Source organism: Myiozetetes cayanensis, unplaced genomic scaffold, assembly GCF_022539395.1.
Source record: "Myiozetetes cayanensis isolate MyiCay16 unplaced genomic scaffold, myiCay2020 scf16, whole genome shotgun sequence".
NCBI lineage: Eukaryota > Metazoa > Chordata > Aves > Passeriformes > Tyrannidae > Myiozetetes > Myiozetetes cayanensis.
The window spans coordinates 14,245,498-14,271,632 of NW_026087270.1; the positions used below are offsets into that span (position 1 = coordinate 14,245,498).

General features: G+C 43.7%; 1 protein-coding gene across 1 annotated transcript in view; it reads right to left on the bottom strand.

Moving 5' to 3' along the window:
• Nucleotides 1-21,948, bottom strand: part of CMIP (c-Maf inducing protein) — a 129,717-nt gene extending 107,769 nt beyond the window's left edge. Inside the window, exon 1 of the mRNA XM_050311099.1 lies at nucleotides 21,003-21,948. Within this exon, the coding sequence (XP_050167056.1) occupies nucleotides 21,003-21,299 (297 nt within the window). The 5' untranslated portion in view covers nucleotides 21,300-21,948. The remainder of the gene's footprint in view (nucleotides 1-21,002) is intronic.
• Between the last annotated feature and the right edge of the window lie 4,187 nt (nucleotides 21,949-26,135).

A 26,135-nucleotide genomic window follows, 5' to 3' on the forward strand; every position in this document is an offset into this window, starting at 1 on the left:
TCATCTTAGTATTCCCTGAGTGGACAAATATGTATGTACAACTGTAACGGGGATCCCAAAAACCTGAACTGAGCCCAACACAGAGCATGCTGAAAATTCTCATTCCCCACTGTAAGTAATGGGTGAAACACCTCCAGATTCCTGCATCCCACCTCTTCTGACCTCATCTGATCTGATAATTAGATACACCAAAACACCCTGCAGATCACACACATTTGAGGAACCAGTGCAAAGCCAGAGGAAAGCTTCACAGCAATTTCAGTGGAAGTTGGGTCTAAAAAAGGGTTGGATAACAGATAAAGTTTAATTAAATTTATCAGAACTTGGCCAGATAAAAGCTAAGAATTCAACCAGCAGGTCTCAAACCTGCTGATGTTCTGCAAAGAATTTGTGTCACGCACTGTTCAGGCTCCTTCGGTCCAGCAACTAAACTGTTGTTAAAAATAACACCACCTCCCCAGCACTTTTTTCCCCACATAAGCTGTTGGGATGTCACTAGAATGTTAAATGACAATAGGTGGCCCCTTCAGTCACAGTCTGTTTGCATGAGAGGCCAACTTCAACGGAGTCAATACAAAGGAAACCAGTGCTTGCATAAGGAAAGATAAAAGACATCCATTTATCCTAAAACTTAGTTCTGATGCTGTTTTGGGGGTCACTGGGTTTGTCCTGTCAGTAACTTCTACAAGGTACCTAGGTAGAAATATCTGCAAAAGAGCACTGCAGAATATTTCCTTTAATTGCCATCCAATTGTTGACACAACTGCCTCCAAACAAATCCCGCTCCAGTGTGGTCTTAACGTGCATCCTGACCCAACAAAGGGAATCACGGTGAAGAATCACAGCCCTGCTGAACATCGCTGGTGTTTTAACACGCACCAGGTCCCCAGGAATGCAGTTGCTTCAGCTGCACGGATGTCACACAAGCCTCTGTTTAAATACTGCAAAGTGGTAATCTCCTGCTTTTGCTACTTTGAAACTGAGGAGGCAAAGGAAAATATTTGAATGTGCAGTCCTGAGGTCAGAGCTGAAGTTTGATTTGGGTTGGTTTGGATTAAGGAGAAACGTCCAAGAACAACTCACTGATTTACTTTATTTCAGGACTTGGCACACAGCTTGGACCACGTTCAAAATCCAGTGACACTGCGCCAGAAAATGCTACGGAAAGAGCAGAGATAGGAGACATCTGGACTGTGTTAGGAACTCAGAGCCATAAAGTCCTTTAAAAATATTCTCTGCTCATGTTGGGACTTCTCTTGTTTTTGTTTCAAACAATCCAAAAGTTAAAAAACTGTGTTTCAAATTAAAAGCAAAAAAGAAAAAAAAAACACCAACAACAAACCCCCAGAGCTTTCCCCTCCCCCAAGAAGGGCAACCTAAGCCAATTACAAAAGCAAAAACAAGATGATTTTAATGATCTCAGAAGAAAAATGAACGCTCCTGCAGTGAAAGCAGTAATTTCCAATAGCAGTGCATCAATGCTCCCACAGTGAAAGTGATAATTCTCAATATTATTGCATCACTGCAAACTTCTCACGCAAGTAGGACAGAAAATGTGTCCTACAAAAACATGGCCTCTCTGATTATTCAGTATTCCTGCTCTGACACATTGTTTTAGCCTATCCAGGGCACGGTGAAAACAGTGGCATTACCCGAAAAAACTTCTTGTGGTCTGGGTTTTAGGATATAACTAGAAAAAATATTTTTAAATGGTCATTTAATTGTTTCCATCTTAATTCCATGCATTTGGCAGCAGTCATGCTGATCACTTCATAGTTCCTCAAATGCAATGTAATCAGTTGTGCACTCCCTTTCCAGAAAGGCTGTTACAAAAAATGAATGAAGGAGGTGAATTTGAGAAAAGAAACAGCTATCATCAATTTTTGGTATTTATTTCAAAAGTAGAAGACATACACGACAGATAATTCAAACAGCTCTATCAAAAAAAGCAAGCAGTTTAATAAATTCATGTCTCAAAAATTCCAGCTGGTGATGCCTAATTGATTAACCCTTAAAATAAATACACAGAATAAGAAAGCCTGTTCACAGCTCTGAGGATGAGATGAGTTGACAGACCAAGGTCTTTAACAGAGTGCTGGGACCTTTTAATATCCCACAAAACACGGGTCAGGCATGCAGAAGAGGAATTTCTCTGCACATAAACTGCATTTCCCAAAGCTTGCAGCATGTGAAAAATTCATTTTAGCTTAAAATAATATTTTTCATGAAAAGGCAAGACAATTCTAGCCTAACCTGTCTTCCAATACAAGTTCAAGTAGGACACTTAAGAGCAAAAAACAAGCAAAAGCAGAGCACCAAGAGAAGAGTCTGCACAGCTGAATTCAACACTCAGACCAAAGCTGAGGCTCAAATATACTCAAACAGGTTTGAGTAGCAAGTCCAACAGTGAACATTTCTGGTAAAGGTGAATTTCATCCAAAAACATGTTCCCTTCCACTTGTTGTGAATACATTAAAAAAAGAAATAAAATAAAAAAAAAAAAGAGAGAGCCAGTACTTCATTTATTCCATATTCTTGATTATTTATACCAATTAATAGGACACAGTATCCCATTTTTCCAAGTATATGCCTTGGCACAGCAAGGACTATTCTGCATTCAGCAACATGCATCATTTCCGGCAGCCCAGCTCCAGGAATAGAAAACCAAGGGAAGCAAGACAGGCAGATAAACAAATCACTCGGATACCTGAAAACCCTGGAGATACTGTAGCTATTGTCATTTTACACCTAAGCTCCTCTGAGGCATTCTGACAGTGCCAAATGCAGATGAAAATAAAGAATTAATGGGCTTCTTGGAAGCGAAAGGAATTCACAGAAAATTACGCTCTTAAGCAAACAATCCAGAGACTGAATCCTGCGAAGGACATTTTTGGGCGCACGGAACACGCCCCATTCACCACAGTACACGGTGTTTGTTGACTGCACTCCGGTTTGTTCAAGGCTCAGTGACACACCTCATTGAGGATTGTTAGTTGTGTCGTCTGCAAGTCCTTTGGTATTTCACAGGTCTGGTGTTGCTTCCAGCATCTGTAGTTATTTTGCACCAACTTCAGAGCTTTTACCGAACCTGTGCCACGGCATTTCACGGGCGGTGCAGGAGACGAAGTTGTCTCGTTCAAAATATTCTATTTCAAAAGACAAAGAGTAGCAGGAGCAGAGAAATGACAAAATACCTGCTACAGACTGCACCTTAAAGTAACACCTGTACAACCAATTAACCTCAGTCCTGCAGAGACATCAAGGCAGGAGAGTCCCTCCAACCCAACGGAGTTGGGCCAGACACAAAATCGTCCTCCCCTCCAACACCCAACAAAACCCTCTTTATTGCAGTTAATATTCCTCTCCTACTTCCCCACAGTAACTCAGAAAGCCAAATCAAGGAGGACAGATGCAGGCCTGAGCTATAAAATCCAGATTTCATTTCCTATCGCTCCCCTCCCCCAGGAGCTCAGGGGTGTTTGGATTCTGGGCTGTGGTTTAAGTCCATCTGTGTTCTTCAAGTATAAACATCTTCATTGAAACCAGACTCATCCTGCACAGCCATTCATTTAGTGAGCTCATCTGTGAGAGACACGGGCTGGCACATTTCTATGACAACCAAAAAAAAAAAGGCAGCTTGGCAAAAATTAAACAGCTTTTTTAAATCCTCCCTATTGTTCATGAGGCTTCTTCCTCTTCCTCTAGCATCTATAGCTGTCTTGGATATACTGCCCAAAACATCAACTCTGCCTAAAATGATCCTCTTTCCATAGGGAAACAGAAGCATTTTGTTAAGACTTCCATGTGAGGAGCGATGCTGTTCTATCAGCTCTTGAGTGAACCAGACATACATACCCATCCTACAGACACAGCTCAAAGAGGAACTAAAAAGCCTGAAAAAGTGTTACCCTCCCCCCAAAAATCCTCTCTTTAAAAACGAGTCTAACTTGCTTGTTTTGTTTAAAGATCTTGCTGTGGGTTAACTCTTCACTGGAAAAACTACAAGCACCATTTTCTCTCCAAGAACAAGCTTCGCCACTTGAAAACGTCCTTCTTTCCCTCTGTGGAACTCAATGTGGTTTTTTTTTTGCTTTTACACTACGACATCCTAATTTTTTTTTTTTTTAATGGCAACAGAGCACAGGAAGGTTATTTCAGTGTCACCAGTTCAGGTCAGTGGTTTGTTTTCCCACCTAGTGAACCCCGGCAGATACAACAGGGAGAACATGACAGCAGCTTCCCTTCACAGGAATTCCATGTCACAGTACACACAATGATATAAAATTACGCCACTTTTCAGCTTATGAAGACATGAGCTTCAGCTCCAGCAACTGATACACTTTCTTAAAGCACTGCTTATTTAAAAGTCCATATACTAAAGCAATTCAGCACCAGAAAAATAAAGCAGCACTTTCTCTGACATACTCTGCCAGTCAATGCAGAATTTGCATTGTCCTTATGTTTGTTATTCCATTCCCTCAAACCAGTGACTGGCAGCTTACACAATTCATTAATTATAAGTAGTTAAGATTGTTTTTACTAGTATGGCACAGATGCCAAATCACTCTTAGTGATTCCCAGCAAGAGAGAAAGATGCTATGAGTAAAAACAATGGAATGGACTCCCAGGATCTAGACGTGCCAAGCCACAAATATAAAGCCAGAAAAATAATTTCAATTTTTTTCTGTCATTCTCTCCACCCTAATTTTTTGAGATCCAGTCTCAAGCCAGACTTTGCTGAAGTAGGCAACCTGTTGTGGCTCCTGCTAAGGCTCCATGTGTTCACAATATCTCATGTCGTGTGGCCAGAGAAATAATAAATCAGGGGAATAAAGAGATGGATTTCTTTTTTTTTTTTTTTTTAGGTCAAAGAAACCTCAAGTGCAACTTTTTCTCCTATGGTCAATTTTTTCTCCTGGCACCAATTAAAGGTTTCCCACTCACAGATAAGACTGCACCCATCAACTCAAGGATTTTCATCTCGACAATGTTGTGACTTGATCTTTTACTCACCAGTCATTTTGTTTAATTTGATTCAGACATTTTTTCCACACACGATTCAAGAGTAGTGATACACTGCCAGGCAAAGCACTGAAATGTTCCCAAAGGCATAGATGAAGGAAAACTCAGTTATTAGTGGATCTAAAAGGTACTTCTTATTACTCAACCAGCCTGCCACAGACTGCACAGAAGAGCACAGCTGGAGCGTTATGGCTGTTCATGATAGATGCGAGTTTGAGTCGTGCAACTGAAACCACTGTGATCTCCTGGTGGAATTCGATGCTAGAAAGACAAAAAGTGTCCCAAGTCCAGCCCTAAGGTCTCACTGATACTCCCAAAACTCTGGACAGCAGTGGCACACAAAGCCATAGGAAAGGGAATTTCCTCTCACAGAGCAGCTCTCCTTGGTCAAGGACCAAATCAAAAGCTGGAAGATACAACCCCTTCAGAAACAATTTACCCTCAGAAAGTCAATCAAGATGCAGGAATCTTGACTAATTTCTAGTAAAAAAAAAAGTAAGAAAAGCATTTTTTTCTTTAACACATAGCTGTTAAAGTGTTAAACTGTATTTTTCTGTGCAATGTTTGCCATGCCATAAAATAATACAGGGATAAAAACTCAGGCTGAAGCAGTGTCTGGGGGGGGCCCACATGATAAAACTACGGCAAATACCACAGGACTCATTCTGTACTAGCTCTCACCTGAGCCTAAAATGGGCAAGACAGTCAGAAACACAGGCACTTGGGGAAAACCAGAATTAGGGTACATCTGATTCTGAAAACTGCGATATCACACATAGCAGGACTGATTTCCATAAGTGCAGCACATTCTCTTCTCCAGTTTAAATCTGCAAACGGTGGGCTGCACTGTTTATTTTCTGCTGCCTACACAAGGCATCAGATCTGCCTACTTGGAACACATCACTGTCTGCAGAGTGTGTTCCCCTGAGATATGCACCCAGCCCCTCCAGAGCAGGCCACACGGTACCATGTTGTATTTCCAGCTCTCTGCAGGGGTATCCTCTGCCACATCCTCTCCCTTGAACATAAAGAGATGCCTCTACTTCTGAGAGCAGCGCAATGATTGCAGATGGTGATGAGTTACAAACAGGAACCGTCCATTCTGCTGCGCTGCACTGAAGAAACCAGCAGCAAACAGTCCCCTCCTCACCCCCACTGCTCACTGCTGGGCTGATAACATGGCAAGTAAAAATTCAAGCTACGTGGCAGCAGGTTTTAAGCCAGGGCACTGTGATGGACAACACACACCACCCCTTTTTACAAAGGTCAAGATTTACTCGCAACCAGACAGATCCTGGGTTTTTTTCCCATACGGATGAGACTTCCAGTTCCCTGATGAGGAAATGAAGTGATGTGACATTAAGCAGCTCATGAATCTCTCCAATTAATGCATTCTGCACAACAGAGACTTCCAGGGAATTATCTGCAACCACAGCAGTGCCTCATTCCCATTGCCGTGTCCCTGAGAATGAGTCACTGCAATTCCCATATTCTTGCTGCAGGCAGAGAGCTAAGGACTATTCCCTGCCTTCGTTAGGCAAATGGCTGGAATCAAACACTGAAACTCCTTGCACGAAACTTTAATTAGGATTACCTTATTTTCTGCAACTATTTGAGTATATTTACCACAGCTCCCCACTCTTTATGTTGATCAGGGCTTATGCCACAGAAGATAACACTTCTATCCCACCATCTTCAGGGAACAATGTGCCATACAACCATGCAGAGGATGGCAAAGAGGAAAAACAGAGTTTCGAAATGGGTGCTATGCTTTACTGCTCTCCATCATATGAAGGATCAGGAAGGTCAGCTTCACCTGCAACAGGGCTCTCCTAAGCCACAAAACTCTTTATCGCAGTCCTATGCCAATTTAAAAGAAGTTTTATCAATATTACATTGGTTTGGAGAACACAGGGATGTGACTATGGTTGGTTTTACACATTTAGGGATGCTGTAATTTTAATTTGGGGGGGGGGAAGAGAATCCCCAGAAGAGACATAAAATTCGTGTTACAAGTGTTTACAAAATTGAGAAAGCCTTTGCTGAATACAGCCACTAGTCTGTATGTGTTTCATGTGATTTGCAAACTAGAAACACTGGAATTTTAGGCCAGGAGGGTGTCATTGACTAATGGGGATTCTCCCTTCCCTCTGGAGTGTAGGTTTATAGAGGAATAAGATCATGTTCTCCAGGCAAGTTTATACGAAGTGATTTATCTCTAGCCAGCTGCAGTCAGACATCTGCTTGTTTTCATTTCACTACAGAGAGATTCACGCCCCCCCTCTTATCTCTAAAGGCAGCCAAAGATTATATCCAATCGCAGAGAGAAACCTCCAACAATTACCAAAACTAAAACTTAAGAACTCGAGTAAATTACACAGAGGCCACAGATGCACCTAAGCCCCACCTAAAGCACTCCTAGGCTGAAGAAGTCCTGTTTAATCAACAGTCTATTGACTTTAAGGCAGAGACATCACCTCTGTATCCCGTGGTTTACATGCAGATACATGAAGGTATTTCTTTGTTTTGAGAATCCCTAGCACATTCCACACGGGATCATGCAGACAGTCCTCCCGTGGTCAAACAAAGTTTGTGAACCCATGCCTTTATAGCTTTTCCATATTAATCTGCTCTCTGGGCATATATCCAATTAAAGCCTCATGTATAGATCACTGGGTTACTAACTGGCTTGCATACTGGGGGGGGGGGGAAGGGAAATAACAAGCTCATGACTACACAATTTAACACTGCCTGTCCTTTCTCTTTTACATGCACAAGTCTTTTTTAATCTAGTCTTGCCATAAATAAAGAGTAATGACGTTTGCTGAGGGGAAGCTTGGGTCCCTGCATGCTGGAACACACAGCAGCTAATGCAGAATGCATTCACATTAAGGATAACTCCAGTGCAAAGCAGGCAAGGTCTTTTCACAAACAGGCTACAAAAACAGGAAGCAATGGGGAAAACTTCACAGTGTTTGGAAACAGCAGAGCATTGTTTGTACAGGCTTTTCTTACAATTCCAAAATAAAAAAAAACGGGTAACGTGAAATCTGAGCACAGCAAGAGCCTCGGATCAGACACAAAGGTCTCAAGACAGCCGCTCTCAGATCTCCAGGTACAGACTGTACAAGCAAGAAGATGCACCAAGTAAGTTTGTTCTCCTGTTCCTCTTAAGAAAATCTGACAAGCAGAGACACAACCTCCCAAACCCTTGACGTTAAACCTAGATATGTAACAGAGAATTACATCTTTATCTCAATTAAAGCGGGTATGATAAACTGAAGAGGCATTAGGAAACACATAACCCACCAAATATAAACATTCCCTTTATTTTTAAACTGCATTCAGAAGGGAAGATACAACGGCACAGGCCTCACACACTGTGGGCTCATCACCACCTCATGTGAAGAAGCTGCACTGTGGACAAAATCCCTCTGAGATGAGTCAAGAAGTTCCAGTCACAAGCACGCTGCACTCACAGGCTTCCCCTTTCTTCTGGAGCACACAGATCCATCCGACCTCTGGCTTGAGGCTGCCTGGTTTAATTTTCTCCTCTCATCACCTCCTTTATTTCCCTTCCCCCTCCAAGCCCACTTGGGCCGTGCTGTGGTACCACAAACACACAATATATAGATAATGCAGATGGTTAGTGATGCCTCAATCCCAGCTCACCCCAGGTTTAAAACTGACCAACCTACATCTCAGTCCACAGGCTGAAAGCAACAGCCTGCACTTGGGTAAGCACCAAGGAGGGCTCAGTCTCAGTACTTTCCCATGTCATCTATCTCCACGAGGGAGCAGCTTGATACACGGTCAACTCCCACAACAGATTATTTGATTTCGCCATATTTAAAGCACATTAGTCAACCCAAGTCACCGGGGACATTTGAAATAACTTACAATAAATCAGGAGATTAATTTCAAGGGAGGCAGCGACATGGCACCAAACGAAGTGTACACTAGTGTTAGGAAAGCAGCCATTAGCAATATTTCTCAATGTTGATAAATTTTTCACCACAAACACAAGAGCAAGAAGGAGACATTGCAGTCTTCAGGCAATTGCTGGGCTCCAAAGGCAAAGTGGTTACCTACAAGGGGTATGTCAATATTTAATAACAAAGTGCATGTCTGGTCCTGCACATTTCTTTTAGTTTCAAGCTTTCCCAGCTTTATTTCCTGTTTCATTCACAGCAATCACAAAAGATGAATTCTCCAACCTTAGAAAATGTGTTTTCAGTCAGACGAGACATGTTGACTGTGTCCGTACTTTCACCTTCAGCAACCAAGTTCTGTGCCAGCACAAGTTTTATGCTTTCTACAATGTCCACATTATTTGGTTGCAAAGTAGATGAGATTTTCAGTGCCAGGACTCGACTCAAGCCATTTGCTCCTCTGGGAGAGGAAGAGCCTGTTCCATTCCTCTGGATGTCAGGTTACTTTTTAGTTAAAAATTAAAACACTTTCCTCAAGAGTCAACATAATATGGGGGGTGTGAGGGGGCAGGAAAAAATAAAACCCAAAAAAACCTAACCAAAGGATCTAAAACACCCACGAAGAGTTGAAAGAAAAACTAAAGCAACGACTAATAATTTGCACTTGCATAGTATCTTTCATCAACACTTCACTTCCATATAGGGGCTGCATTTCATAACAAAAATGATCAGTAATACTACTTCCAGTTCTTACCACACAGTTGGAGTGGTTATTCATTTTTTAAGGAATATCTGAAGAAGTATTAGTGCTCCTGCACTGAAATAATAAGCTGAAGCTCCTCTTCCAATTCAATAATCTTGCTGCTATAACCTATTTACTAAAGGCAGAGGTTTACAGCAATTGCATAGATTTTCTCCTGGTTTAAACAACGACTGAACGACATCTGTAACATGACACTATTTTCTCTTCCTCCAGACATCCAAATAAACCTCTCTGTTCTACATTACTGGTGGGTAAGGAACACAATTGCCTCATTGAACATGATTCATCTTCCACAAGGAATGAACAGGTACTCAAACTCCAGGCATTTCACCACTGAGCAGTAAGACAAGGACACGGATCTCACTCAACACAGCCCATCAAACGAGATGGAAATCTCTGCTGTGAAAGTAAATGCTGTTCTTCAAGAATCACTGGGCCTTTCACAGTTTCGTTCCCCTCCTCCCACCTTCCTTCTCAGAGCCGAGATACTGAGCAAAGTGCTCAGATGACAGAACACCACAGCTATCGTGACAGCATCATGGAGTCGTGGTGTTCAAGGCGGGCACACGCTCACAACTCTCCACCACTGATAGCCAGTGCCCTGCCCGGCATCAGAACAGCCAGGGCAAAGACATCTCTCACTGTACAACTTTTCAAGCTGCCAGGAACAACTCAACACTCAGGTCCCCAACTACAATAACCACATAGCTGTCAAAAAAAAAAAACAAACCCGCAGAACTGCCTTAGCCGACACCAGTGGCTCTCAGATTCACAATTTAGGAGTCCACATAACATTCTACTTTCAGTTTCGTACCTTCCTCCAGCTCACATTGCAGCAGAGAGAAACAAGGTGTTTTGAGATGCACTCTGCAATCATACTCTTCTCAAGGGATTCCTGAATTTAAGAGCTCAACGTCAAAAAGCTTGTATAGTAAACCCAAGGTTTGAGAAGGGAGAGAGAGCTGCCAATCTTTTTACAAAAACGGATTGCAACACCCTGCTTCTACGGCAATTTTGCAAGATCATTCTCATCCTGAAAATTTGAGAGCAGTCACGGTTTCCCTGACTTACTCTTTTCTTCTGAATTCAGTCTTAACAGCCTCTGAAGCAAAAGCAAAGTGGTAGGTTGTCAGAAGTGCCTGTTAGGAGAACACACAAAGCACGCACGCCGCAGAAAAGCAGGAGACTTGGACTGATTGGCATCTGGTTCCCCGACAGGTACTTTCTTTGCAGGAAGATTGAAGGGTAGCAAGAAGAGCACGACACTGTGGGCCACGTTCTGCTGTCAGTCACTCTCCCACACTTCCACTGATTTTTAATGAGATTTACAACCATTAAGAAAAGGGACAGCCATCAAAATCAGGAGGGAAGATGCAGCCCAGCAGGCAAAGCAAGGGAACATCATTCCTGCTCCAGCTCCCACCAGTGATTTATCATGAACATTAGAGCAAGGCATGACTGATCCTCGGTGTCCAACCTTAGACCATCCAGAGTGAACCACAGACGTGAAGGAACTGCAAACTAAGCATGAACCAACAGACACGTCTGAAAAGTCTGATCTACATTTATTTGTCTCTGTTTTTCCCACATATAAAAACACTGATCATTAAGCACTTTGAGGTGGTTGAAGCACAGTGAAGCTGAAACCCAGGAACTTGTAGAATGAAGACATTATACTGTCATCCAAAAATCATTTTCCTCTGATCATTTCAGAAGAGAGATTATTCTTAGCCTCTTTTTTGTTCACAGTGGGTCAAACAGACATTCATATTTGTGGCAAAAGCCTACACAGCCTTAGTGTTTTGATTAAAAAGTTGGAGTCCACTTGGCAAATTTCAGAAACTTTTTTTCAAGCAGTTTCTACATCACTATTAATAATGCCCATCCCTGCAAATGGACAACAAACTCATTCAGTTTTATTTTAGACAGAGCAAAAACACAGCCCGCTCACAGTACGCACTAATTGTATTACAGTAAACAAAAAACTCCGTGGTATGACAGAATCCCATTGCAACAGGAACCAGACATGCCAAGAGACACCTGCCAATCCCAAAAGTTTATATTCAAATAGCTAAAACAAAGATTGGGAGGAAAAAAAAGAAAAAAACCAATAGCAACATCCCAGCTTTACCATTGAGAAATATCTGCTCTGTATTGTTTGAAATGTACCACTGGGAACACACCACGGGGTATCTTCAGGAGTTTTAGGGGGGGGAAAAAAAAAGGCTTTCTCTTAAAACATATCCAAACTGTCTACCTGCACATGCCATTGCCTAATGTTGCTCAGTTAATGTTAATTGTCTATACATAAATAAAGAACGAGGCAACTTTTTTGTTTACAAAATTCTTGCCTTACCTTTGGGTTAACAGCACCAGAAATCTCATCCATAAACATACATAGATATCTGTACACTTCAAACTACATACAGCTTATTTCTAATAAAAAAAAATATTTTTTCTGACTCTCACTTGCAAACAGAGTTTCTCTTTAGCCTAAGAAAAATATTAATGCAAAATATAACTATAAAATAATTATACTTTGGAATACAATTGCCTGCTCTCCACAAACCACTCTGATTTAGTTAATCTCAGCTTTCTTCAGGCAACATTTATTGTACCACATATGGCATCTTTGAAAATACAATCTTACAAAACCTAATTCCATCTCTATGTGCTCTAAGGTTTTGGGTTAAAATTTTTCAAAAGGAGAAAGATTTTATTTTATTCAGTATTTCTTTTAGAACTGGAAATCCAAGAAGTAAAAGTCCTTTGAAGACAGTGCCAAGCATTCAACATCCCCATTCTTAGTATCAAGAAACTAGCAGTCTGGAGTTTGAGAAGCACTGGATATTCATTTTTTAGTCATCTTTTTTGAAGCCCTGGTTATTACTCTTTTCATCAATGAAAGCAATTATTCCTTATAAATCTTTCATTCAATGAGAAAATCATGCCATCCCTCATTCACAGGAACAAGAACTTCACAGAAACTGCAGCATAGTTTGAAAAGTGCAAGAGCTCCTTACCCCTGAAACAAGTGGTAATTCTGAGCAGGCAAGGGAGAGGCGCTCTAAGGGCCCAGAAAAGCCTCACTCCATTTTAAACCTCTTTGCCACTGCCTCAGAAGTGAAAATGGCCACAGGTGCAAATATTAAAATAATGGTAGAAGGGGCAGCCCCATCTTCCTACACCTTAAAGGAATTGGAGACAGCTGCCCCTGTAGAGGATCCACCCTCATGCAAACTTCAGCCAGGACCGCATTTCAGCAAATTTCGAGCCCAAATGAGGGAAAAGAGATCAACTTCCATCAAGCAACACTTTTTTTTTCTTAAAAAACTCTTATTGTCTGGGAAAAAGAGACAGGAGGGAGCTTGCACATGTCCCACAGAGCAGCAACAACGGCTGGTAGCACTTTTCTGAGAATTCTGAACGAGAAGGTTTTCCCCACGGAAGAAAGTGATGTTACAAACTCACTTTCAACCAGGACAGTGTTGCATAAACGTTGGTATAAAATGGGTGAAACAGCAGCAGCTTCTACACCTGTTCTGCCTAACAGGGAAATTTCCAGCAATCCTCTCGTTCTTGGGAAAGCCACTCCTCCCAGTGCTCAGCACTTCAAGATCTGCCTCAAACAGGGGGAGAGATTGTGGCTGTTTATGGAGAGAGCTGCACAAGGCTGAGCAGAGTCAGCCATCTCCCCAAGCCAGCAGCCAACCTGCACAGGGATCTGCCACTGAACCTTCCCGGCTTCCTGAACAGCACATCCTGCCATTCACATTACAGGCAGTGAATGGTAATCCCTCTCCTCAAATTACCCTACTGATTTCAGCAGGGCCAGACCAAGAATGTACGTGACCGAGTGTACTTCCAGTTCAGATTTAAGTCACTGCAACTTGACGAGTTTCTTGAGCTCAAGCAGTAATGGCACACATCTAGCAGAAACACCTGAGTCCAGAAAAAACAGATGCATTTTTTATGAGTTCCTCAGGAATAGGAAAAAGACTTAAAATTATCTAAAAAGGTACTGAAATCTCAGATTAAAGTAGAAGAAAATGGCCTTCACCATAAACTCAAGCCCTGGACACCACAGTCTGTGACCTGGCATTGTTACCTGCTTTTGTATTCCCCACTCTATTGGCCCTGTCCCATCAGTCATGGGACAGCCCAAGGGGCAAAGTCAACAAATCACTTTAAGCACTGGAAATGCCAGTACTGGTAACAACAAATCCTGGAACAAGGCTCCCCTCCTCCAAAACCTAAAGAGTGTTATTAAATGCTCTTAATTTTTAAGCCTATGAAGTGAAGGCCTTTTAACTTAGCATCTGATTCTGACTTCTTCATGTTTTCCTCCACAACCACAAGCACTAAAACTTCACTCACCACTGATGTGATCACTTATAATGTATGCTTTTCAATTGTCTTTTCCCTTTCCTGGTGTTGTCCCTGCATTCTTAAATATTGTACAAAACAGGAAAATTTTACGCAATGATTTAATAATACATTGTTTTTGGCAGCAATTCCAGCCTGCCATGTTTCCCACTCTCTTCTTCCTCAGCACTCTGGCAGACTATCTGCTGAAACACATCAGCTCCCTGATGCAGTTAAAAGACAACAAATCTGCAAAAGGTTCAAACAGAGAAGGTGTTCCCCAGCCAGCTCACAGAGGTTTTCTCAACCTGACCCTGCAAACTGTTAGGTGTGTACAAAAGGCAGATTGACAGGGCACGGCGCAGATGCAGAAACAAGTGGCACAGGCCAGGCTGCCCCAGCCAGCAGTGCTGCCAGTGACACTGCACCATCAGATGGGCAAAAAAAGTTATTTTACTGAGTGCACAGGCATGCACAAGCTCTCTTGAATGGATTATACATGCTCAAGTATCAATCATCTTCAAACACGTGACTGTTTGTGGAATTAAGCCCTACGTATCTATAAACACAAGCAGACACAAAACAAAACTGATGCAACTAGCACTGCTCAAAACACTAACAAACAAGCCGCAATCTACCCATGCAACCCACAATCTAATTACTTCTAAACACTCCAAAAGGCTTGAACTATTTGAGGTAGGTCTCTTCTCTCATAAATCCTATGTGGGGAGATGAGTACAACCCTATTAGGCCAGCCATGCTTACTAACATAGAAAGAAACGAGGGAAGCCTTTTTATTGTTTCATGTTAAACTCACCTGTTACTAATAAACTTCAAAAGTACAAACAAATTATATGCAGTAAATTAAACAGTTACAAAGAAATCACTCCTTTCTGTGTACTAAACCTACCACCTTTTTCTTCCAAAAAGGTCCCGCAGTGTATACAGTTCTGACAGTGATTTTGGAGGGACCAAGGCTTCGGCCTCTGTTCTCCCACTCCTGCTAACAAGGCAAACCTAACCTTGCATATCAGACAGGACCCTCACCAGGGCCTTTCACCTCTGGAAAACCACATGGCATTTTCGAGTTTCACAGAATCACAGAATGGTAAAATGGTTTGGGCTGGAAGGGATCTTTTATGATAATCTCATTCCACCCCCCTGCCATGGGCTGGGACATCTTCCACTGGCCCAGGTTGCTCCAAGCCTCATCCAACCTGGCCTTGAACCCTTCCAGGGATCCAGGGGCAGCCACAGCTTCCCTGGGCAGCACCTCCTTTTCCAGAAGGGCTACACCCCAACATGGATGATCTATCAGACTCCTTCTGGCAATATCACTAGTTACAATAATCCACTTCAACAAAAAAAGCACATGACCTCACAGCTCCACAAAGGCCCAGCCCTGAGAGGGATGTTGAGCTCCTCCAGGCCCTGCTCTGATGCAGGATCAGGTCCCACTGAGGACCAGAAGCAATTTCCAAGCTTTCCCAGGGGGACTATTACCACCATGTAGTGACTAGCACCACATCTTTACTCCCCAGCCAAAACGAAAAATGAGGCACAAGTATTTCTGAGTATCCTTTTTATTTATGTTCCTGAACATGTAAAATTTACTGGCTGGGTGTTAACACTAATAGCCTTGAGAGCTTTCACTCTGCCAATGAATATAGCTTCTGTTTTCATATTTTATATAAGCTCTGTGACATATAAACACATACCTTAACACTACTGACTTATAAATATGCTTTTTAACCACTGCAGGAACTATATGTGCAAAGATATGTTTGATAGGCATTAAACAACTTTAAAGAAATATCATTTAAGTTTTCTTATGTTGCATTACCAACTAATACAGCAATAAAAGAAGTTTGTCACAGCAGAGAAATATTCCATTAAATCACCCAGCCTCCAGAAAAAATTTGGGTTTTATTAATGCAGGTACCTGCCTGCCTTCACTTCTGAAATAGGATCTCAATTTCAACAGCACAGATAACATGGAGCAATTTGTTCTCGATTTGCAGAGAACTCTAAATTGTCATGGGTTTTCTGCAAATTATGAGATTCAATGCCCTCTCTGATGCACCTGAACAAAATACCTGGTATTAAGCAACAGCATAACCCAGAACAGGCAAAAACATGTACATCCAAAACCTGATGGCACCACTTCTTATCAAATGAAAGCAATCATCTGCAACAATAAACAATGGGAAATATTAAATATAAATAGTAATTCATCATTCCATTGTTATAATAGATAAAAAATTATCTTAAATTGCTTGGTTATTTATGTGTTCATACTCACTTATACACATAATGATGGTAGGCCCTCCAAGATAATTTGGCTTGGTGGGCTAAATAGGTAGAGCCTCATCAAGAGTGCACGACTTAAGGGCAGCACTTGGTTTACTCAACAGATTGTTTACTTTACTTAGTAGTAGTAGTAGTACTGTAGCAAATTCACATTTATTCTATTTCCAATCTGGAGAATGCTACAATATTCCTTTTCCATGAAAGCTTTACAAAAATTCTCCTTGTAAGATTGTTTTGAAATTTCTGAGCTCTGCATAATATTTCCCATTTGAGCTAACTGTTTTTCAAGGGAAATTTAATTTTTAAAAGTATGTTTTTCTAACTAATGGGAACCTGTGCTAAGGTAAACAATGAGTCCAGCTTGATAGGAATTTTTGCTCTATCTTTATCAGGAAAGACACGTAATAGCATGCTGAAACAAATGTAGTAGCAGAATTGTTGAATTTTAAAAAACAACCAGAAGACAATTTTCTACTCCACTTCTCCTATTTGAAGCAGATAAACTGCCCTGCCTCATTTAATATTAATTGGGTATGTTCTTGTCTCCAGAAGAAAATACAAATGCAGTTCCCTAATCCACTGACATTCTTGTTTCAAATGCATTTCCTATTAGCCAGTCTGTCAATAAACTATTGTCCTCACACATCCCTTCTGCACAGAAAAATGAAAGATGTTTAAAAGAAACTCAAGTCTTTTCAGGATTGTCACCAGCTCTGAGCAAAACACTTACATTACACTCACCTGCCCAGGCAGAGCCAGGAAATGTGAAAGAGTCATAAAAATCCAAAGCTTCCATCTCTCCTTGAGGGATATTAATGAATAACTTCATGGTTTCAATAATGTCTTATCTTCCCAGATGGGAACTAGAGAGGTCATCCCTCGCCAGCAAAAATGAATCACTTATTTATTCTTTCCTTGTCTGCTGCACATACATATGTATCACAAGTCTGCCTTGCAACCCAGGACTTTAAAACTCATCGTCCTCAACATCTAATCCCAACTGATTCAAGAGGAAGAATGAAAGAAAAAAGCAGGGCAGGGATATGAAAGGGACAGTGCAGAAGGATACTAAAGACACAGAAGTTCAGTCATGACACCTATATTTAAACTACTGAAAATTAAATTTTAACATTTCTGCTGAAGACAGCCATAGGGTTATTCTTCACCACCACCACCCCCAAAAAACCTACACAAGAAATCTTAAATTGGATTTTATTTCTGTCTTTGTTTTTATTACCGCTGCCCCTCAAGCTGTGCAAGGACAGATCTCAGTGGCGAAAAGGAAATTAGTAAGGGTGCTACATTTGAGTTTGGTAGGTGTTTATAAAATAAACATTATTCCTTCCATAGGGGAGAAAGTCAGATTCATTCCCAGGCAAGCTCCTGTCTGACAAACAAAGTTTCTAAGTATCAAAATTTCCTACTGGGGCTTTAATATTTACAGTAACAAAACAAAACAATAATAATAAAAAAAAAGCTACAGATCTGTCTTCACTTTCTCCAAAAATCCCTTAACCAGAAGGAAAGCCTGGACATGATGCGAGTGCAACTGTAATGGTGAAACTGCACTATATTTAACCAATTCTTTGAGAAATAAAAACATGAAACAAGTAATGGAAACAATACATTAATCACATAAAGTCCCAACACCTACAGTGATGGGACTCTCCACAAGCTAATGCCTTTCCATTGCTTAATTGAGTGCATATGCCAACTCAGAATACAATTATTATTATTATTATTATTATTATTATTTGATTAACATGGACTCATTTTAGTTGAAACAGTCGCTTGTGATAATGTCAGAAAACGCACTTTGTAGACAGCATTATTTTTTCTCCCTAAATTCTGCTAAAATAAGATGGCCTAACAGTTGTTCCACTGCATTCATGCATAGTGCTTCTGCTACCGAAAACTATCTTGTCAGCACAAAACATGTAGCTGCCTAAATAATCAACAAAACTACTTATCTCACCAAAAAAAAAAAATGTAGATAGGGTCTCATTATTCAGACTTATAGATGTGGGCACATACTGTGTCTACTCGTGGAATAAACTACAGATGAATAATCCATACACAAACTATTGCTAACTCCTATATTGCAGCCCAGGGACTGACAAGTAAGAGCTTGTGGGGAGAAGATTTTAATTCAAATATGTGTCTCCAGTGACAATAAAAAGGATATAAAGTGCCTAGAATCAACAAATAACTTATCCACTGTACTCAGGGACATAATTTGCCAGATCTGGATTTAGCTGTCATTACAACTTTTGCTTTCAAATGCAAAACAAAGTGATGTTATTTTCCTGCTCAATTTTATTCATGTTATATAGAATGCAGTAAAACTCGTCATGCCAGAGGATTTGCGAAGGGATGATGTGAAGATTAATTACTGGCTGCTCATAAAGCACCCTGCCTGTGGAAAGCCCCATGTGTAAAAATGACCTTGTTATCAAAGCTGTTGAGTGCTCCCAACGCTCACTTTCAATGGACAGAACAGGTATTTTCCTACAGCTCTTGAAAACCAAATTAGTCGCATTCAAATATCTACCTCCAGTTTGAGGTGGTTTTGGCATTCTGCCTGCACCCCATTTCCATAGGGGGTGGGAGTTAAACTGCCACGGATTTTGCTTAAATCAAATCTTCCCAGCTCAAAAAACAAAGAATAAAACGTAGATATCACAGAACCTGTAAGATACCTCCTAAACCTACCCACAGAGTCAGGCAACAAGTGAACGTAGATCTTATCCCTGTGCCCTAATTGCTCCCTGGAAACCAAAGACACTACTTGAAATAATAAAGCACAGATATTCCTGTGAACAACGGTATTTACTTGGTGAGTTAGCACTGGAAAAAAATGATAAGGCGCAAGACCAAGCACGAAGAGCTCAACAAAATGGAGCCTGCAATGGTACGCACAACGTTTTACTCTCCTCTTGCTATTTATATGCATAAAATAATTAGGAATGAGAACACCTCAGCATTAATTAAAGCACAGCCCCACAGGACTTCAGAAACCCTTTTCAGAGATGGTCTCTTTGGTGACAGCTTTGCCAGCAAGCAGAGTTCGACGTCTCCTGCACAAATACAACTTCGTGCCTGGTATTGCCACATTGCAGAGATCAACATCTGAAGCACGATCCTGCCTCTCTCTGCCGGTATCCTTCTCTGCTCAGAAATAGTCAGCTAAGGATTCTGCCAGGAAAATGCCTCATCTCCACTGATACTCAACTCCCCCTCCACACTGATGGTATCTTAACAAAATGAAGAGCTGCAAAAACTCCTTGAGCTCATGTGCCTTTTGGGGGTTTTCTCCAGCAATGCTCTATCAAGTCTTCCTTCTCCCTTTAGACAGCAGTTCTATCAAAGAAAGAAAAATATTCCCTTGGAAACATCATCGAGAGCCCCGCGGAAACCGTAAGGAGAGATGTCATTGTGGCACAAAAAAGAGCTCTGTGAGAACAGGCAGCTGGCCTACCTGAAGGTTAAAGGAGCTCCCACTGAAAACCTGCTCTGAATACAGCAGAGCATGATGCAGGAGGGACATTTACACACGTTATTCCTGTGTACCAAAGTGTGACAAAATCCAGCCTCCAAGCACAGCACAGGCTGGATGAAACCCACTGAAATACACCATTAACAGAAATCCACACAAAAGCCAATCCACGCTCTCGATTCAGGAGTGTCCTATAGGAAGGCCAGAACGGAGCCATTGAGAAAAATGAGACATTTACATATAAATCAAAAAAAGACACGATCCAAGTACTGAATGATTAAAGAACAGTGTAAAACATGCTTTGTGAGCTGCGTTAATCGCCAAAATATGGGTGCAATCACATCACATGCTACACAAATGTTCAAATAATAATGGCCATGAAATTTTAAGTTGTACACGAACATAAAAATCATATTTTTCAAGACTGTATGCGTCTACTGTACATCTTCCGTAACGCTGATATCACCACCTCGCATTTTTCTCTTGCATCATTTTCCAGCAGGAAGAATACCCTGAAGGAATCTCCATATTTTCCAATCACATCGCCTGTGTCTGGGCAGGGTATGTGACCGCCAAAGCAGAGCCCCCAGAGCAGGCCTGAACCACAGCAAAGACCGCGCACAGCCCGAGCCTTCGCTCTCGAATTCAAAGCATCCTCCACCTCCCTCACCTCCAACTTGCCCGAGGTGCCAGCAGGTATCTGCCGACTTTGGTTTCGGACAGAAAGGGCTCGGTGTGGCGACTGCATGTCGGTCATGCTGGGAAAGATGGATTTTTTTTTTTTTTCAAATGTGGGGGGAAAAAAATCGGTGACAATAATAACAATAATAGTCTTGATCGGGAAAAAAAATAAATAAACCAATCCACCGAAACCGCAAAATTAAATATCCACCGGAACACAAAGGAAAAAAAAAAAAAATCCTTTCAGGATTTTCCGCCGGCATTCCGGGACCCACTCGAGCCGATCCTCCACTAACCCCCCGAGGCCCCTCGGTGGGTCCCCCCCGGAGCGGGCGGAGCGGGGGCCCCGAGGCGCGGGCATCCCCCCCGCACCCCGCGGATGCTCCGCGGCGCTGGCGATGCCGGTGCCCGGCGGACCCCGGCGGGCTCTTACCGTGGCCGAGGCGACGCTGTTGTCCGCCAGGGTCAAGTGGTGCGGCTCCCACCGCCGCAGGAACTTGGAGGTGAGGATCTTGCTGAGAAACGTCCGGGGGTGCCGGATGACACACACCTGGATGTCCCCCTCCTGCAGCAGCTTGTACCTCATGCCGTTGCAGTGGAGCAGGGCTCTCCGGCACGGCGCGGCACCCATTTTATTCCCCTCGGGAGCGGACATCTCGCCCAGCAGCGGCTTGCTCTCCTCGGGCTGCCTGCGGTCGCTGCCCCCGCCGGAGCCGCCGGTGCGATCCATGGCAGCCCCGCGGGCCGGGTCGGGGGTGGCGCTCGGCCGCCCGCGGGCACCGGTCTCTACGGCCGGTAGAGACGGGTACGACCAAATCAAATAAAAACACAATAATAATAAAAATCCAACCCCACGCGGCGGATTGAAAGGAAAAAAAAAAATGCTGGGGGAAACAAACAAAAAAAAAAAAAAAAAAAAACCTGTCGAGGAAGATGGGGGCAGGGACCGAGCCGCACCGTAGGGGCAGAAGGGGGGAAAGGGAAGCGATAAAATCCTTATTCAAACTTCCCAATCCGCCCCCGGCGGGTCACAGCGCCGCGTCCATGCTGCCGCCGGCCGGGCGCAGGGTGGGCTCCCGCGGGGGCGGCGGGTAGAAGCCGGCGGTGGTGGCGGCGGTGCGGGGGGCGGCTGCTCCTGGCGGCGGCGGCGGCGGGGGCTGCGGGGCGTCCGGCCGCGGCTCCTTCCTTCCCCCCGGGGCGTGTGCGCGGGAGCGTGCGGCGGCGCGCGTGCATGTATGTGGGTGCGGGTGCGCGCCCGTGGGTGCGGGAGCGTGGCTGTGTCTCTGTGTGTGTGTCTGTATGTACGTGTGTGTGTCTGTGTGTCTGTGTCTCTGTGTGTGCCGCCGTGCCCGGGTCCCCACGCGCCGCCGCCGCGGCAGGAGGAGGGGGCGGGGGCGGCGGGAGCGGCGGGCGCTGCCGGCACGGCCCCTTCTCTCCGGAGCGGCTGCGGCCGCCGCCGATTGGCCCCGCCGCGGTCACGTGCCGCCAGCCCTGACGTCAATGGCCGCTCGGGGCGGCGCCGGCCGCGGGAGGCGCGCGGGGAGTCCCTCACGGAGGGGTGGCGTTAACGGCGTGGGGAGAGAGCTCTGAGGGTCACCGAGCCCAGCCCGCGACCCAACACCACCAACACCAGCAGCACCACCACCGCCCCGTCAGCCAGACCCGAGCGCTGAGCGCCGCGTCCAGGCGTCCCTTGAGCCGCTCTCGGGGGTGGTGACTCCACCACCTCGCTGGGCAGCCCGTTCCAATGTCTGATCACCCTCTTGTGTGAAGAAATTCCTCCCGATGCCCAGCCTGAACCTCCCCTGGCGCAGCTCGGGGATATGCCCGCTCGTCTGGGCGCTGGTTGCCTGAGAGAAGAGCCTGACCCTCACCCAGCTCCACCCTCCTGTCAGGGAACTGTAGAGTGACAAGGTCCCCCCCCCCGAGCCTCCTTTCCTCCAGGCTGAGCCCCCCCAGCTCCCTCAGCTGCTCCTCACTGGGCTTGTGCTCCAGACCCTTCACCAGCTCCCTTGCCGTTTTCTGGACCCACTGCAGCACCTCAGTGTCCTTCCAGAGTGTAGGGGCCCAGCACTGGACACAGCACTCGAGGTGTGGCCTCACCAGTACCACAGTACAGGGGAACAATCGCTTAAAATCACAACACACACACCACCCTTTGCTTCTTCTCCTCAGGCAGGTTGAGTTTTGAGCATCTTCAGTCTGCATTAAGGTCTTGTAGAGCCACTGTGAGGAACTGCCAGGGAAGCCCGTGTCTGGCCACTGGCACTTCACCAATGGATCCCACTGTTGTTCCATTTCCTCTGGCTTTACAGGGGGACTGGGAACAGCTGCGCTTCCAAACACACCAGCCCTTAGAAGCTCAGGAAGAGCAGCACCTCCTCAGACGGTGCTGAGAAGAGTGTGGAACGTCCTCTGATCGTCCACAAAGCAGAACAATTGTTTACCAAAAAAAGGGGGGGGGAGGGCAAAGAATGAAAAAATGAACTCCCTTCTAAGCCCTCTAAACCGCTTAACGGCTCAGGGATGCTGTGTGCAATATGGATGTCATGCCCGGAGAAACGGTACCATCGATACTTGCTTTTTTTCTCAGCAGTTTAAATTTTCAGTGGTAGAATTTGGATCTCATTTCCAATTTCCTCATCTGCACAACAAGGTTGGGACGAACAAACGAAACACAAACATTTTCTATAATACATGCACGTGCCATTAAACTGTGGCACTCATTGCAGTGGATATTTCCAGGGTGCAGAATTTAGAAGGAATTTACAGGGCTGTTTTACTTGATGCTTGCAAAATATTCAGAGAAAGTATAAACCTTCACATTTAAAAATTTAAGCTTGCCTCTAATTGAAGGAGTTTGGGAAAGGGATGGCCTGTTCTGTGATGAGATGACTCTTCTACAATGTGTGCCCTTGACTGGGTTTCTGGTGGCATCTCCTACTGCAACAGTTCTCACTCAGATAGATCACCCTGCCAAGAAAGGTGCCAGCAATTGTGAGCAGCATCACCAGCCTGCCCAAGAGAAAGCTCTTTCATCTGATGTGTTCGCATCATGAGTCACACAGATTATGTGCTGGAGAGGCGAGCTGCTACTGGAAAGGTTTGGGAGCCTTTGCCATAAAACCTTTTGTAGTGGCTGCTGTCAAAGACAATACATGACCAGCTGGACCACAATTACAGCGAGCGTGTCCATCACGTGTGTCCTTCCAGAGCTGCTGTGTTGAAACAGGCTTGCATCTGACGGGAGTATTGCTGCCTAAACACTTTCAGAAGGGAAGATTTTTTTAACCTATCAATCAATTGCTAGCAAATTCAGGAGATACTTTTGTTGCATATCAGCCTCAAAAATATTTATAAAAAGCGAGGAAGTCTCCAGGATACTCCCAAGTACCAGCTGATAGAACGACGCAGAATTATACAACTTGGCAAAGGTCAGAAGAAAGCCACTCGGTTAATGAGATGAATAATACAACCAACAGGAAGACAAAAATCTCTTTTATTGAGGTTCAGATTGTCAGTATCTTGTGGCCCCGGTAATCACTTACCTCCTGAACTTAAACAAACTGACTGGTCATTGTGCACTAAACATTACAGGCGGTTCCCACAGGGCTTTGTACACCACATACTGCGAGGGGTGAGTGACGCAGGCATTTACCCTGAAACACAGCCAGACCTACTCATACCTGTAAATCTGTGTGGGGACAGCAATAAAAACAATAACAAAAAAATACTTGCAAGCCAAACTGGGAAAGGACAGCTTGGTTTAGATGTAAGCTTCTCACTGCAGGAACTGTCTGTTTCCAGGAGTTCCCAGAGTGCCTGGTACAAGGGAGACCTGTTCTTGTTTGACCCGAGGCACTGTTCTGGTACAAATGATAATCGTGTCGATAGTAGGACAATTCGCGTACACTCACCTGCACCAACACTTCACCCAGAAATACAGCCAGTGGGACTATTCTAGTTTGTGCAAACCATTCACCTGCCCAAACCCCTGTAGTTGTCATCTCTGAGAGCTGCTCACCAACGGCAGGACATTATGTAAGAGTCTGGTGCTCTTAAGTGAATTTCCTGGCAAATTAGAGCAGATGTTTTCCACTTGTGTTCCATGGAACGCAGCAAAAAAAATGGAGGCTGGTCTAGAGCGGTCGACCCAGGAGTTACCTGAAGGGATCCAAGCCTGGAAATCCACCGTTCCAAACTGCTGAAATCCACTGAGATATTGCAAAAGCCACTTGTGTCAAGGACTGAGGTCCAGATCCACAGAGGTGCTGTGTGTTTGCAGCTCCCCTGAATCCCTGTTCTCGGGCTGCAGGTGTTCTCTGTGAGGTGAACTCGGCACAGCACGATAAGATCAAGGTATGAAATCTCCCATTGCCTGCCAGAACAGGGCAACTGAAAACCCTGTCTAGACAAGTGAAATTGAAACACGCTGGTGCTGCACAGCTCGCTGGAACGCACATTAGCCATCCAACCTGCAATAAATTACTGGTATGTGACCCAAGGCTGAGCACATTAAAACTAACACCCTCCCTCGTATCTATTATAGCAATCAAAAGCTGGATCAATTGCAATCCTGGCTTTTTTGTTCTTCCAGACTTCCTCTTCTGGCTCCATGCAGCACAACAGACATCTCAGGTATACACGCCTGGCAGTATTTCAAGGTGGCATTTGGGAATTGCTGTAAGTTTTGGGGTTTTTTTCCCCAAAAATCGAATTTTTATGAGCAAATCCAACCAGAAATTTATCATGAGTGTGAGTCATAATCATTCATATAACAAACACTGAGCAAATAATTCATAATAAAAAGCACATACCTCTAGCTACTCACAAGGTGCTTCTGGGCATGCTATCAGTTTTGAATAATTCAAGAATTTACAAGGTTTTCTGTGAAATAGTTCCTTTCTCTGCTAGAAGAGAAACACAAGCTTTCAAAATGGAAATCGAATAGCTTATTTATTATTGTTGATATTACTACTGAGTAGAAGCTCTTCTAATTCAGGGTCTCTAGATACAGGTCAAATTTGAAGGGGGAAGGAGATAGTCCAGGATAGACTTGTCCTACTCCGCAGAAATATCAGTGCAATTGAACCAAAATGAGAGTGGGGCGGGCAGGGAAGCAGCAGAGATAAAGATGTTTTCTCCAGAAGAGGGTTCAATGGCAGAAGGGCAATTCAGACCCACCTGCCAGTCCTGTACCCTACTGCTGAGCTCTGCTCACTCACTTCCAAGCTCTACCTTCCTCCTGGACTCTGCCCTTTCATTTGCACTTCTTTGTGTCTTGCTCTTTTTTATTGTTCCCCACCATTTCATAATAGGCTTTGTAAACAGAAGCATCACTTCCTGAAAGACACTGTACCCTGGAAACCTGGGTTATACTCACCATGCAGTTTAGGGCAGATAGGCTTCTGGGTCAACTACAGACTTTTTTTCCTTTTTTCAAAACCAATTGTGTTGTGACATGTATTATTCAGAATATTCTTCTCCTCAGGTGTATGTCTGCAAAACCAGGAAAGCCCACTGACACAATCATTCACAAATACCTGGGATTCCAGTCTTCAGAAAA